Genomic DNA, 16,604 nt, shown 5'->3' on the forward strand with positions numbered 1-16,604 from the left:
TTCGGATAATAATCTGCCTTCCTGTTTTTGCTACCAAAGTGGATAACCTCACATTTATCCACATTATACTGCATCTGCCATGCATTTACCTACTCACTCAGCTTGTCCAAATCACACTGAAGCATCTGTGCATCCTCCTCACAGCTCACCCTCCCACCCAGCTTTGTGTCATCTGCAAATTTGGAGATATTACATTTAGTTCCCTCATCTAAATCATTAATATATATATTGTGAATAGCTGGGGTCCCAGCAGTTATCCCCGCGGTACCCCACTAGTCACTGCTTGCCATTTGGAAAAAGATCCATTTATTCCTACTCTTTGTTTCCTCTCTGCCAACCAGTTTTCTATCCATCTCAATACACTACCCCCAATCCCATGAGCTTTAATTTTACATGCTAATCTCTTATGTATGACTTTGTCAAAAGCCTTTTGAAAGTCCAAATAAACCACATCCACTGGCTCCCCCTCATCAACTCTACTAATTACAGCCTTGAAAAATTCCAGTAGATTTATCAAGCATGATTTCCCTTTCGTAAATCCATGTGACTCTGTCCGATTCTGCCACTGTTTTCTAAGTGCCCAGCTATTAAATCTTTTTAATGGACTCTAGAATTTTCCCCATTACCGAAGTCAGACTGACTGGTCTATAGTTCCCTGTTTTCTCTCTACCTTCCTTTTTAAATAGTGGGGTTACATTAGCTACCCTCCAATCTACAGGAACTGTTCCAGAGTCTATAGAATCTCCGAAAATGACCACCAATACATCCACTATTTCTAGGGCCGCTTCCTTAAGTACTCTGGGATGTAGATTATCAGGCCCTGGGGATTTATCAGCCTTCGATCCCATCAATTTCCCCAAAACCATTTCCCTACTAATACTGGATTTTTTTCAGTTCCTCCCTCTCACTAAACCCTGTGTTCCCCAAAATTTCTGGTATGTTATTTGTGTCCTCCTTTGTGAAGACAGAATCAAAGTATGTACTAAGTTGGTCAGCCATTTCCTTGTTCCCCATTATAAATTCCCCTGTTTCTGCCATCTTCTAAACAAAATAATTAGGTACAAGAAAATTTATCTCTTTAGTTATAAGACTAAAAATTACATCACCATCCTGATTCCTGGCAAAAACAAATATAATTTAAAACCTTAAATGTTGTCCTAATTGAACATGTAGGGCTCTGCTATTTTTACATTTTTTCATACACAATTCATTTGGAGTTTAACTGAAGATCTTACCGCCTTTATACAGCTGTTTTCTTGAAAGCTGCTGGGCAAATCAGTTATCATTTCTTGGGCAAGGATTTCAACGGCTTTAGACTCCAGGCCATGTCTCAGTACAAACTTCTCACTCGCCAGAACAGCTGCTCCTGCACCATTAGATGTTGGACTGTTTAAGAAAAGTTTTATAAAATAAGGTAAAAAAAGAGGAACAGCTTCACCACTTATTCTAATCTGATTGATACATATGTGCCCAAATATTAAAAAAATGTACATAAAAAAGCTTTATTCCACTTCAACTTCTCCCTTCCAGTCCCGAATTGTACCAGTGTATCGATTATCAGGTTCTGCTAGCCCACCAGTACCTTATCCTGAGTGATCATCCCTTATATGTTCCATGGATAATTGTATCAAAGCACGAAGGACATCACTGATTATATCACACATGCATGCACAGTGCAGCGCAGAAGTTACTGGATAATAAAAACCACCACAACTGATTTCACCTCCCACACCCTCCATCTCAAAGTTTTGGCTTACAAATATTACGCTTTAACCCAATGATCCCTTGAAGAGCCGATGGCATGTTAAAATGTCCCCAAGGAACATCTCTCAAGAGTCACTCCTAGTAATATTATAACACTGAGAAAAGACCAATAGCTTGTTTATCTTTCATATTCATATCAAAATGAATTTAACTGGACAGCTTTGTCTGACACAGTGTGTTATGGAGCAATGAGACATGGCTCTATTGTTTCATTGCAACCCCAAGGCTTCAGCAGCCTCAACGGTAACAACCTTGGCCAGGATTTTCCAGTGATCGGGCGGGCTGACCCGGGAGCGGGTAGCTGACCGCTGCCCGCGATCGGGCTCCAACCATGATTTCATGCTGGCCGGCAGATTAATGGCCAGCCATCGTGATAACCTCCACACTGCCTGGGTGGGGGGCGGGAGGAGCGCAAGTGCGCGCATTAAAAGCTCCCTGGGCCACAGAGCTGCTTCGGGGAGCTGAAGCATTTTGAAAATAAAAAAATAAAGAATTTAAAAATGTTAATAATATGTTCCCTCATGTGAGTCTGTCACATGAGCAGGGACATGTTAGAAATTAGTTTGAAAAAATTTTATTTTATTTTCTAAATCACTGATCGAAACCTCATCCCGTTGGACGGGCAGCGGAAAGTTTCATTTATTTAGAACTTTAATGGCCTTAGCAGGCCTGTTAATTGTCGAAGGGCGCACTGCCGACTCCCGTGCATGCCCGCCAACCAAAATATCACACGAGTGCGCAATGACGTCCAACATCATCGCGCATCATTTTACGCGTGTTCGACACCTGCCCAACAAGTGCAATGTTCTGCCCCTTGTCTTGGAGTCACTTCAAAGACTTGAGTACCAAAGTTTACACTAGTGCAGTACCGAGATGGTGCTGCAATGGAAGGGGTGCCATCTAATAGAAGAGAACTTTAATGGAGACTATGTCTGCCTTCAGGGGAGAAGGAAAAGATCCTGTGCTATTTGTTAAAGAAGAGTTCTCTGTGTTCCACCCATATATTTATCCCTTAACCAACATCACCAAAACAAATTTTCTGGTGATTTATCTCATTGCAGTATGTGGGGCCCAATTGTGCGCAAGTTAGTTACTGTATTTCCCTACATTACAACAGTGATTACACTTCAAAAGTACTTCATTATTATAAGGCACTATGGGATGTTCAGAGATCATTAAAAGGCACTTATAGAATTGCCAATTCTTCCTATCACTTCCACTTAACACCTAATAGTGTCTTCTTGTTTTATCTTTCCTTATGGAAAAAAAGGGAAAGGAACACAGTTGAGTCCTGGCTTAGTCAATATTCCACAGCTAGGCGGGCTTTTCATAAAGGCTCAGAGATTCTTGAAGCAGTCTTCTATTGAAGGGAAGGCTAGGAGACAAATGGACCAAGTTGTACTTTTAGCAGCTCTTGCCTAGTGGAATTGCATTTGAGAATTTCTTCTTTAAATGTGCAAATTGAAAAGTACCCCATTCTCACCAGCACTGCAAGAGAGTCAGGAATTCAAAGATCTGACGAGACTTCATCACCTGGTCAAGGCTGAACTCATCTTGGAACTGAGAATATCTGAACAAATGAACTACAATTATTTATCATTCAGATGAACTAAACAAATCATGAAAATTCACTTTTATACATTATACCAAGTTTAAACACAGGACAGAGCTGCTTTGATTTTAGAATTTTAAGATAAAGCCACTTGAAATTTAAATTTTCAGTTTCAGGCCAAAAAAATACGGGTGGTGTTGTAGAATATATTTTTTCTAAAATTTCAATGTACATATGCTTTATCGTATTACTATTTGTTTCCTCTTACTTTTGCCCCATCAATGATCATGACTCATGAATCATGAACTCCTCGGCTTAATGGGCCCAGGCAAAGAAACAATTCCTCCTGTTTCTGGAGTGAGAGGGAAGTATGGGAGGAAGAACAAAGGACTTAGGACCGGATTTTCACAGGGTCAGCCAACTCTGGGGACTTTTAAAAATGGCAAGCGTGACCCAGATGCGGAAGTCCCACCCCATTTCTGACAGATCCCATTTTTTCAGTGGAGGAAGGGGACGGGGTGTGAATCATACAGAAGGCAAACCTGAACTCAGCAGGGTCATGTTAAATTAGTGCTGAGTTCAAACTGACCCCATTTTTGCTGTTCCAAGCGCATTAACCTGCAGTGTAGGAGTCATGATTTATGGAGTGAAAGTAAATGCTTGTGAAGGGTGGATAAGGCCTGTTTAAGTATCATGATCTGGAGATTTTTTAAAATCCCCAGCCCATTAAAGATGAAAAAAAAGTTCTGGAGCTGTCAGTTACAGTTTAAAAAGTCCTCCACTCAAATGCTTTGATTGTCAGGCAATCTGGTGTCAATTAGAAAAAAACCCATTTGCATCTATTCTGCAGTTTCAATAGTTTTTTCATTGACATTTCCCAAGGGATGTTATTATAGTTGAGGTCATTATGAATGCTTGACCGAGTTTCAAAAACTACAAAAGTACTTATCTCACCAGGAGGGGGACTGAGTTCACATTTTGATGGACAGTTCAGAAAGGCCATTAAATGATTAGCTGCCTTTGATGTGGTTACTGAATATAGCTTTGTTTTATAACAGATTGAATGTTTGAGGGGATTTAAAACCTTTGAATAGGTTTCATGAATGGGTTTTTTTTCAATATCAAGCGTGTATGATCGAGAATTCTATTAGGTTGTTAGAAATTTAATTTTTTTCATCTCCACACGGTTCCTGAGGTCTTCCCACAGATACTGGGTGAGTGGTTATGAAGGTGGCATGGGGGATGCAAGGTGGCATAGAAGGGGCATGAGTTGGCATGGAGGGAGTATGAGGAGTGGGGGGAATGACAGAGTGTAAGGGGTAAGGCGTGAGGGCTTGATGGCCTAATATCTTCTAAAACAACTGGGACAAAAGTCCCAGGAACTGAAGTGGGCCTTCTAACCAGGCCGGCCTCAGCCCTCGCCTGCCCCCGTGGCTATCTATGATCCACTCCCAGAGACAGCGGGCCTGACTCTATCCCACCCCAACTCCTGGATTGAAAATTGTGTGTGAAGGGGCCCTTTAAACTGAGGCGGGTCTACTGAGTCAGCAAATTCCACGACTTGAGCTACCCACCTCAGTAGCAAAAGTGTGGCCTTGTTGTCTGTAGGGGACAAGAGACCAGAAGCGAATCATTGAGATGGAGGAGTGGACAAGTATTTTGCAGTTTTGTTTTGCAATCAAAGTTTTTTAAGCAGAACTTTCCCTCAGGGACATAACATATGGAGTATAGTCCAAATTAGGGTGACATGTATATGCTTTTTGAAAGATTGACTTGATAAGCAAATGGTCCTTTTACTTGTTGCTTTCTTATGCTCTTTTAGAGACTCCTATTGAAGCCAAAGCCAGTAGCAGAATTAATTTCACGAGAGTAGCTTGTTATGTTCTTACACTCCTAGACTTGAGCTGAAGGTTAGGGCAACTCCTGTACATCAGAAAATGCTTCTGGGTTACCCTAATCCTGTATGCAATTAACCATACATAACTATATCTTTGAAAATGACCACCAAAAGTTCTGTTAGTAAGCTTCTCTGACAGTTTGGAGTGACTAAACAGGAAGTTGTGTCATGTTGGATTTGGACAGTGAGATATTCTCTGCTTACATTTTATGCTAAATCGATGGGTATATAGAACTCTTGGCTCCAGGATCTCAGCCACACCGTAAAAAAAACATAAGCTGGCATTACTACTACCTGCTGGCAAAAGTGTATGCAATCAAGCAATTAATATCAAAAATAAGCACACAATACACAAAGAAGTTCAATTGCTAAGAACATAAGGACATAAGAAATAGGAGTGGGAGTAGGCCTTTTGGCACTTTTGTGCATGCTCCACCACTCAACAAAATCATGGTTGATTCCCTATCTCGACTCCACCTTCCAAAATTATCCCCATATCCCTTAATTCCCTTTTAATACAGAAAAATTGATCAACTACATATATATTTACATGGCAACTGCTTCATACACATAGAACATCAATAATTCAAACATTCTGAGGTGACACAAATACAAGATAAAAAGCAAAAAGATAAAATGATTCATATGAGGTACTTTGCTTAATCCTTTGACTATTGAACTCTGCAGAGAAAATATTTACATAAAATCTATAAAACTGTAATCCTGCAAAGTCGCAAGTAAGAAGGATAATAGAAATGAACAGAAGATTACAAATGATTTAGTGATATATTTTCTACCCTAGCGGGCCAGTTGCCATTCTGTCTCTTTTGCTGCTAAAAGGAAGAACAGACTGGGCCAATGGCCTGAGCCATATCAATTCAAACACTGGAGATAAAGCAAAAGCAGAATTAGTGTCTGTATTTCTCCTCCTCATCATCCCATAAAAATCTGTTCTTAAAATTTAAAACTGGAAATACCAATATTCATCAGAAAGCTTCCTGCTCTAGCTCATTCTTTCCAAGAATCCGAAATTCCTGAACTCCTTATTTCCCTCATTTTTTCTACAACCTTCTGGTCTTACAAAACTCCTTACTCTTTTCATTCTTGATGGTACCCTGTGCTATGGGCTTTGGCCCTTCACCCTGATTTCTCAACAAACATAATGCAAATATCACTGTCAGTGATTGACTGAAAAACAAGCAAAACTTTACTCACGGATTATTTGTTGAATGCTTGTGATTTTTCCAAGCTATTTTGGCAAAGTGCTCTGGTTTAGTACCTGTATTAAAAACAAAAAGACAAATTGTACTGGAGACTGGGTGATGCACTACATTGAGATCAAATCCAATACAGGTCAGTAGAATGAAAGACTACTGTCTGTCAACCATAAGATTTCTGTTCAAGATGAACTTGAGGCTTCCTCAATTAAGTTTGTCATGAGCTAGAATATTATATAACAAAAGTGCCTAGAACAGGACTTAATTGACAATGTGCCAAGTGGATGATCCAGCTTGGACTCCTCCTGAAGACCCCAGCATCATAGATGCCAGTCATCAGGCAATTGGATTCACTCCATGTGATATCAAGGAACGGAGTGCATTGGATACAACAAAGGCAACGGGGCCCAACACCATTCTGACTGTAGTACTGAAGTCTTGTTCTCCATACTAGCCACACCATGAGCCAAGCTACAGCTACAACACTGCAGTGACTTTACAAAGTGGAAAAATTCCCAGGTATGCCTTATCCACAAAAATCAGGACAAATCCAATTTGGTCAATTACTTAAACACTGCTTGTTTGTCCCTACAACCACACCCCCCCCACTCCACCTCTCTGTCTCTCTATCTCTCCGCCCCCCACACACACACCTTAAACCAGCTTATATTTCAGCTCTTTCTTGGACTCGAACTCAAGTTCTGTCGAAGGGTCATGAGGACTCGAAACGTCAACTCTTTTCTTCTCCGCCGATGCTGCCAGACCTGCTGAGATTTTCCAGGTAATTCTGTTTTTGTTTTGGTCAATTACTGTCCAATTAGTCTATTTTTAATCATCAGCAAAGTGACAGAAGGCATTGTCAACAGTGCTATAAAATAGGACTTACCCACCAATAATCTACTCATGATACTCAGTTTGGGTTTTGGCTAGACAATACAGCTCCAGATTTCGTATAAACCTTGGTTCAAACATGAACTGCAGAGCTGAATTCCAGGAGAGGTGACAACGACTGCCCCTGACATCAAGTCAGCATTTGACTAAGTGTGGCTTCAAGAAAGCCTAGTAAAACTGAAGTCAATGGGAATCAAGAGGGAAAACTCACTGGCTAGAGTCATGCCCAGCACATAGGAAGATGGTTTTGGTTGCTGCAGACCAGAACATCACTGCAGGAGTTCTTCAGGGTAGTGTCCCAGGCCCAACCATCTTCAGCTGCTTCATCAATGACCTTCTTTCCATCATAAGGTCAGAAGTGGGAATGTTCGCTGATGATTAGACAATGTTCAGCACCATTCGCGACTCCTCAGGTACTGAAACAGGGCAAGTCCAAATGCAACAAGACCTGGATAATATCCAGGCTTGGGCTGACAAGTGGCAAGTAACATTCGCACCACACAAGTGCCAGGCAATGACCATCTCCAACAAGAGAGAATTTAACCACTGCCCCTTGACATTCAATGGCATTAACATCGCTGAATCCCCCACTATCAACATCTTGAGAATTACCATTGACCAGAAACTGAACTGGACTAACATACAAATACTGTGGCTACAAGAGCAGATCAGAGGCTAACAATCCTGTGGCAAGTATCTTATCTCTTGACTCATCAAAGCTTGTCCACCATCTACAAGGCACAAGCCAGGAGTGTGATGGAATGTTCCCCACTTGCCTGGATGAGTGCAGCTCCCACAACACTCAAGAAGCTTGACACCAGAATGGGTCATGACTTTAAATACGCTTGAATTGAAACGGATGACATATGCACAGGAACGTTAGTTATAAGTACCATATTTCTTCATGTGCTCTTTGCCAGCGCTTCCAAATAACTGTGGTGCTATCGGGGCTGCAGAAATTCCATATTTGTTATTCAGCACCTCACAGTGCTTGTCCATGGGATTGGTCCGGTCAGTGTACTGAAAACGCAAATGGTAAATACTCAGACTCCATACAAGAACACAGTACAATTCAAGAGGGAGGAAACTCAACTTCACCCAGATAAATTGGACAGAAAAGAAGGCAGATGAAATAGTGGATCAACAGTGGGATACATTTAAATGCTAACTGGATAGGGTATAGATTTTAAAAATTCCAACTAGGAGTAAATTAATTGTGCCAAAAGCTGGAGCTCTACATACATATAGAAAGAAAGACAGGAACATTTAGGCCTTTGAGCCTGTTCCACCATTCAATGATATCATGGTTGATTTGTGACCGAACTTCATATACCTGTCTTTGGCCCAGAACCCTTAATACCTTGGATTAACTGAAATCTATTAATCTTAGATTTCAAATTAATAATTAACCTAGCACCAACTGCTATTTGCAGAAGAGAGTTCTAAACTTCTACCATCCTTTGCATGAGAAATGTTTTCTAACTTTAATCCTGAAAGGCTTGGCTCTAAGTTTTAGGCTATGTTACTTATACCTAATGGAACCAGGTAAAAATAGTTTCTCGAAATCAAAAATAAATACAATACAATAAGAAGAAAAAAATAAAAGAAATATCAAAAAGGGAAAGAATTAGAAAGATCCGAGGGTCTAGGATAAAAGAAAAGATGATTAGCCTACAAGTTAACAGCAGAGACTTTTGAAAGGCTTATAAAGAAATGATTATCAAGGAAGGAGTGTGCTACTGAGAGATGAAGGTAGCAATCTTGCAGTGGGAAATGAAAGAACTGCAATGCTGCTTAACAAGTATTTTGCCTGTGTACTTAATAGTGGTGTGAAGGAAGGAGTACAGGAGTACCGTAGGGGAATATGGAGGAGTAACTAATAAACATCAGTACTGAATAAGAAATAGGATTAAAGAGTTAGTGGAATTTATGAAGTTAATTCACAGTTTTGGATGATCTATACTGAGGGAGGTTAGAGATGAAGTATCAGGAGGAATGAAGCATTATATTTCAAAATTATATCAAAGGGCTTAAGGAGGGTGAATGTTACATCCTTATCAAATAAGCAATGAGATAAACCTGCTCAGTTAGCCTTATGTAACTCTTTCGAGTACAAACCCGTTTCCATCTGTTTCAGATGAAGTTACATTGTTTCATAGTTTGCCATTGTGAGATTTGAACTCTTGATCTTGGGGTTACAAACCCAGTACCATAACCACTTGGCTATTTAGGCCAAGCCGTTAGCCTTATGTAGTGGTACGAAAACAGCAAGAGATCACAATTAAAGAAGTATAGCTTAATTAGGGGCAGTCAAGACAGTCATGCTTGACTAATTTGAATCACATTTTAGAAGAAATTAATAGATAAAAGAAATATATTAAACATGGCATAAATGGACTTTCAAAAGGTGTTTAATGAAGTGCTACATCAGAGACATATTATGAAAATTAAAGCTCGTGGCAGCATGCATAAATGGATGATCCATGGACAGAAAGCTGAGTATAGGAATAAATGGAAGTTTCACAGATTGGCAACATGCAGCTAGTTGGATGCAAGCGGGATTTACAGAGGGAATTCTCTCATTTTCCATAAATATAAATGATCTGAACATGGGGATAGGTGGAATTATATCAAATCCTGCTGGCAATACCAAATTAAGGAAGATGGAACACCGAACAAGAATGCAGTATACTACAAGAGGACATTTCTCCCAAAGATTTTGCCTTATGATTTGAGCGAAACGACTGTTTCCATATGCAGACAAATCTCTATGAATTGAAATCTACACTGTGTACATGCTGCAAATTGGATAGAACACCCAATATTAGTAACTGTAGTATGGAATACTATAAAGATAACATGGGATTCCCACCACATTCTCCTGCTTCTTTAAAAATAGTGAGATACCATATTTAATTTGCACAAGCCAACAAGAATAACTTGATTTGCAGGTTGAATTCTATGTAAACACATTAAAACATTAGAAACAAAGCACAATACTTAAAGGAGGATAAAACTGAAAACAGTCCACGATGTTTATTTATAACAAGGATTTCTTACGGTTAGATAGAAACAATATTGGATTGGAACAGATTTCTCACGTCGTAGACATGCATTTTGCAAATTATAAATTGGAAATACAAATCTTAGTTCAATCTTCAAAGTTCAGATTTACTGCCAGAAAGAAAGTTTATGGAGAATTCTCTACTATTTAATCAGCTGAAAATCGTCTGAAGATAGTCCTTCAATCGTCTGTGATTAAGAAGATAATCATGGCAAATAATGGAAAGGACACTGATGAACAGATGCTTACACTCCAAAGAGTTGTTAATGCCTTTATCATGTACAATTTAATTAGCAGGATTAGAAAAAAAAAACTGATATCTTGGCTGTTCCTCGATCACCCTGAACTAGTCCTGCAGACAATTAATCTGACCTTCATTTTGCATCGACAAAGAAAGATAGTTTTACCACTTTAACTCCAATTATTTCAAAACTGCATTAGATAATTGGTAATATTCTCACAATGGTAAAGAAACCTAGGGACTTAAAGGTTCAGATAACAGGTCTTTAAGAATAGGGTTGCAAGTAGAAAAAGCCACAGACAGGCAAATTAGGGATGGAGTTTTATATATTGAGACATTGCATATAAAAATAAAGACATAACCAACACACTTGGGGTGTCCAACCTTTTGGAGCAAGGGGTAAGATACAACACAGCTAGTTGATGGGCTGACCATGATTAGAAAAAAAAAACAATGACCCATCCATATACAAAAAATTCCAAGCCACTTTCATACAAAAAAAATTGTAACCACTGATATACAGGGAAAATGTTCCAGCTCATTCAGATAACACCAAAAAACAATATTAATGATTTAGATTTTAGAATCAATAATAAAATTTCAAAATTTGCAGATGACACCAAATTGAGGAGGAGCAGGGATATCGATACCGAGGAGGACTGCAACAAATTACAAACCAACGTCAATAAAGTTGCACAATTCACATATAATTGGCAAATTACTTTCAACATAATGAAGTGTGAGGTATTACATTTTGGCCGAAAAGCAGGAAGATCGTAAATAACACTTGGAAAATAAGAACCTCAAATGGGGTAATGGAGCAAAAGTATCTGGGTATACAAATACATAACTCATTAAAAGAAGTGAGCATGTTAATAAGGCCATAAAGAAACACATCAGATGCTAAGATTTATTTCTAAAGGCTAGTATTAAAAATTCATGAAATTATGCTGAATTTGTACCACACCTTGGTTAAGCCAGGTGTTAGTGTTCTGCAGAAGAGTAATATTCAACTTAAAACATTAACTCTGTTTCTCTCTTCACAGATGCTGCTGGACCTGATGCTAACTTATCGCACTTTCTGTTTTTATTTCAGATTTCTAGCATCCGTAGTATTTTGCTTTTATCTTGGTTAGACCGCACTTGGAATACTGTGTACAGTTCTGACCCAATATCATAAAAAGGACACAAAAGCAATGGAGAGAGTGTAAAAAAGGATTTACAAGGATGATATCCGAGCTACAAGGTTATACCCATCAGGAAAGGATGAATAGGCTAGGTCATTTTTCTATAGATAAAAAGGAGTAGGCTGAGAGGTGACCTGATTGAGGTCTTTAAGATTATGAAAGGTTTTGATATAGCTAACAGAGAAGACTTGGGAAGAGCAAAACTAGAAGCCATCAATATGAGATAATAGCCAAGAAATCAAGAAACTTCTTTACCCAGTAGTGGAAATGTGGAACTTGCTACCACACAGAATAATTAAGGCAATCAATAAAGATACATTTAAGGGGAAGCTAGATAAGAATGAGGGAGAAGGGAAGAGCGAGTTACGTTGATAGAATTAAATCAGTAAGGGTGGGAGGAGGCTTGAGCAAAGCATAAACGTTGGTATGGACTAGTTAGGCCAACTAACTAGGCTGTATATTCTATGTAATTCAATGGATTCACTCAGAGATATCAGAAGTGAGAAATACAGTTGTCATCAGGAGAGATTTACAAAAGGGTTCATTTCATTTAAGGCAGGAAAAAAAAGACACACCCATTACAAGTATTAAAATTATGGAAAGTTTGAAAGAAAATATTAAAGATCATTTTCACTCAATGATTTGGCAATTCAAGCCAAGGTTGAGGGTGGGGTTGCTAGTGGTGGTTGTAGTAATGATTTTATGTAAGGATTATTACGACATAGAATTATTTACTACAGGTGGCTATTGAAGCTTACAAAATTAAAGAATGAATTATATCAAACATTTGAAGAAGAATATTAAAAGGGTACAGAGAAAGTGTAGATAATTTACGATATCTGCAGTACGGAGCGGCACAATCCATTTGGTACTAAAATTGATCTGATACTATAAGATCAATGTCTTCATGAAGGGAGAGGAAATCATTGGAGGTAGAGAGGAAAATATTTAAAAGAAATTAAAGTTTAGTACATACAGTATTGTACTGAAGTGGACTACAGAATATTTAATATTTCAAATCAAAGCATCAGTTTATGGGAATGCCAAATTCCATGTCAAATTATTAAAATATTTCAGCTACCTTCGAAGAAAGTGATCCTCTTTCCATCTTCTCAAATCCCAAAGCTAGAGTACAATCAGCCAGCCCTTAAAAGACGTAAAAAACCATAATTGCAACACTATTTTAAGACAGACAGGAATAAGAATCACTGAGTTAGTTCAGTCAACTTAAAATTTACTTGCATAGTACTTGGCTTTTAGTGAAGATCAACAATTAATATTTTATCCTGAAGCTTTCAATGCATCATTTTAAAGCGTTTAATTTTTTATATTCATATATCATGGTCATTCATTTTTTGCAGTATTCTATCTCTCAGAACATTTAAAAATTTTTTTTTCATTAAGTCACTAGAGGATGAGGACCTTTTGCAATAGAGGGATTTTATAAAACTGTTCTGACATGTCTACCTTCTTTAGATATAGGGGCTGATAATGTACTTTAAACACAGTCATGAACGGACTATGGCTTCTTCAACGTTGTGAAGTTAGCCAATTTCATGTTGTAATGCAAAGTTTAGCTCATTTAAATGTTAACGCTGCACTTCAGATGCATTACATGGGTTGCTCAGAAAGACCACTAGCTGGAATTACAGGAGCAGCAGCTCCTAAAGGGTTGATGTTCCTGCCAATCTGTCCTGCAAATGAAGAGAATGACAGCAACATTGCCCAATAGTTAAAAAAGAATTAACTCCTAGTATGGTGGGTTCTCTGACAGTCTGCTCCGTGTTCAGTTATTTATCTATAAGACAGGTTAACATAGAGAAAGAATAGCTGTCTATACCAGAATATTAATATTTAGTCAACATGAAAACCCGGAGGTAAATTATGGTAATTGTAGAAGGACAACTTCTATAATATTAACATAAATATTAAAATCACAGAATCTCACAGTGCAGAAGAGTGCATGGCCCATCGAGTCTGCACCAACATGTGAGAAACACCTGACCTACCTACCTAATCCCATGTACCAGCACTTGGCCCATAACCTTGAATGTTATGATGTGCCAAGAGCTCATCCTGGTGCTTTTTAAAGGAAGTGAGGTAACCCGCCTCCACCATCCTCCCAGGCAGCGCATTCCAGACCATCACCACCCTCTGGGTAAACAAGTTTTTCCTCACATCTCCCTTAAACCTCCCGCCCCTCATCTTGAACTAGTGCCCCCTCATGACTGGCCCTTCAACTAAGGGGAACAGCTGCTCCCTATCCACCCTGTCCATGCCCCTCATAATCTCATACACCTCGATCAGGTCGCACCTCAGTCTTCTCTGCTCCAACGAGAATAACCCAAGTTTATCCAACCTCTCTTCATAACTTAAATGTTTCATCCCAGGCAACATCCTGATGAATCTCCTCTGCACCCCCTCCAGTGCAATCACATCCTTCCTATAATGTGGCGACCAGAACTGCACACAGTACTCCAACTGTGGCCTCACCAAGGTTCCATACAACACCAACATGATCTCCCTACTTTTGTAATCTATGCCTCGATTGATAAAGGCCGGTGTCCCATATGCCTTTTTCATCACCCCACTAACATGTCCCTCCGCCTTCAGAGATCTGTGGACACACACGCCAAGGTCCCTTTTTTCCTCAGAACTTCCTAGTGTCAGGCCATTCATTGAATAATTCCTTGTCAAATTACTCCTTTGATTTTGATTTTGAACTATTTTGATTTTTTCCAAGGAAAGGTAAAATGGAATCATATCTCTGTTACCTGATGTTGGAGGGGTGGGGTAGCTTGATCCCAAACCTTAACTGATGGCCTATCATCCCATGCTTGGCTGGTTGCTAGGAGGTGGAAGGAATCAATCTGACTATCCAGGGTAATTTTACCTTTCCATAGGGAGATGCTAAGACTCCTCTCCTACCATAGACGGTCCTGCTACTTCTCCATAATTCTCATTAAGAAGTGGGGAGCAAGTACAAATTTATTCATAATATGGTGCCAATAGCCACCAAGGAATAATTCTGCCCTTTTTAATATAAGAAGCTCACTTCTGAACCAGCCCTTCTAGACCACGTTAATCAATCAGAAACTGGCACTTCATTTCAATTTAAAAATGCAACTTAGCAGCTCATTACACTTATACTTGATTTGGCTTCTGGTGGTTCTCACACATATGTTGTGTTGGCTTACCTCCTTGTATCAGCTGCCTGGCCATGAATAGGGCTGTTGAACCAGTGGAGCAGTTGTTGTTAACATTAATGATGGGTATTCCAGTTGTTCCTAAACTGTGATAGATTGCACGCTGGCCACAGGTCGAATCACCTTCATAAACAGGATGACAGAAAATCATTACTCCTAGACTTGGAGTTAATCAACCCTACTATAAACTAAATTTAAGACTAAAAAGAGCATTACACATACGATAAATGTGGTAATTAATCATCTCAGCTAATGCCTTCTCTCCTCATGGCACCCCCTTCCACTTTCCAAAAGAAATTTTTGACTAGAAAACTTGCTCACGTTAGGATACCACAAGACCAATGGAATGTTTATATCCCCAACTCACCTCCATCTCGTCAAATGTTCCAATCAAAGACTCCAGGCTATCAATAAGCAACATATTAACAGAGCATGCAAATCTTTGACAACTGTAAACATCTATAATTACAATGTAAAAGCAAAATACTGCAAATGCTGGAAATCTGAAATAAAAACAGAAAATGCAGGAAAAACTCAGCAGGTCTGGCAGCATCTCTGGAGAGAGAAACAGAGTTAACGTTTCTAGTCCGTATGACTCTTCCTCAGAGCTCTGAAACATGGATTATTGTCCCAAAAAGGTACGAGTGATCAGGTAGCCGTTCACATAGTTAGTATTCCGAAGACCTATCCTCGCTACATCATCTGATCATGTTGCCACCTTTATTAATTACCTACATCAACCCAGGAAAAGCTGAATTCAGTTAACCTAGTGATAATAACAAGCATGCAGCCACCCCACAGAAAAAGGTAACGCCAAAAAGAATTAGCTAAACATTACTGATCAAATAACCAAATCCAACAAAGCACTAAACCCAGCCCCTAGGTTTCAGGTGTCAATCTGTACCTGTCCTGGACTAATACAATACCTGCATCATGCGCACATCCTTTTCTCCATCTTGGGCCATTGTCTTCATTTCAGGCAGGACAATGCGTGATGATTCTCGATCACTCGTCGCTAAAGGTTTGTAAGAGTTCAAGTATCAGAGAGGTCCTGAATCTTGAGATAAGCTGGGCAAAAGACTGAGGGCAGAAATTTGTCCTTGAAGGGCGGGCGGGCCCCACTGGCTTGGCGGCGGGCGGGCAGCCGATCGCCACTGCCGAAATGGGCCCTGCCGCCATTTTAAGTGGGCGGGCCAATTCAGGCTCACCCAGCCGGCTGCCCAACGGGAAGCGCTATGCGCTTCCTGTGCCTGGCGGGGCGGGGTGGGTGCATTCCCCAACTGTTAAAGTGTGCTCTTTCACGCATTCACGTGAAAGAGCGCACATCTCCCTGAAGCAAAGTGCTGCCTCAGGAAGATCGCTGAAAGGCTGGCAAATATAAAAAATAGAACAATAAAAAATTCATTAACATGTCCCCCTCGTGTGAAAATGTCACACGAGATGGGACATGTTAATGAAATAAACAGAAACTTTATTAAACGTTTTTAAAACCGCTATCAAATCTCATCACGCCACCGGAAGAGTTTTGTAAAAACACCACCTACTCGCCTGCCCATTGGGCCCGAAGTTCACACAGGTCCCTCAA

The 16,604-nt window shown here is 39.6% G+C and overlaps 1 protein-coding gene across 1 annotated transcript in view; it reads right to left on the reverse strand.

The window, feature by feature from the left end:
* scp2a (sterol carrier protein 2a) overlaps positions 1-16,604 on the reverse strand; it is a 99,510-nt gene that overhangs the window by 69,513 nt on the left and 13,393 nt on the right. Inside the window, exons 4-9 of the mRNA XM_041208596.1 lie at positions 15,011-15,142; positions 12,895-12,959; positions 8,215-8,341; positions 6,429-6,492; positions 3,248-3,334; positions 1,236-1,386 (exon numbers count right to left, since the gene is read on the reverse strand). Coding sequence (XP_041064530.1) covers positions 1,236-1,386; positions 3,248-3,334; positions 6,429-6,492; positions 8,215-8,341; positions 12,895-12,959; positions 15,011-15,142 — 626 coding nt within the window. The remainder of the gene's footprint in view (positions 1-1,235; positions 1,387-3,247; positions 3,335-6,428; positions 6,493-8,214; positions 8,342-12,894; positions 12,960-15,010; positions 15,143-16,604) is intronic.

Source organism: Carcharodon carcharias, chromosome 16 (assembly GCF_017639515.1).
Source record: "Carcharodon carcharias isolate sCarCar2 chromosome 16, sCarCar2.pri, whole genome shotgun sequence".
Lineage (NCBI taxonomy): Eukaryota > Metazoa > Chordata > Chondrichthyes > Lamniformes > Lamnidae > Carcharodon > Carcharodon carcharias.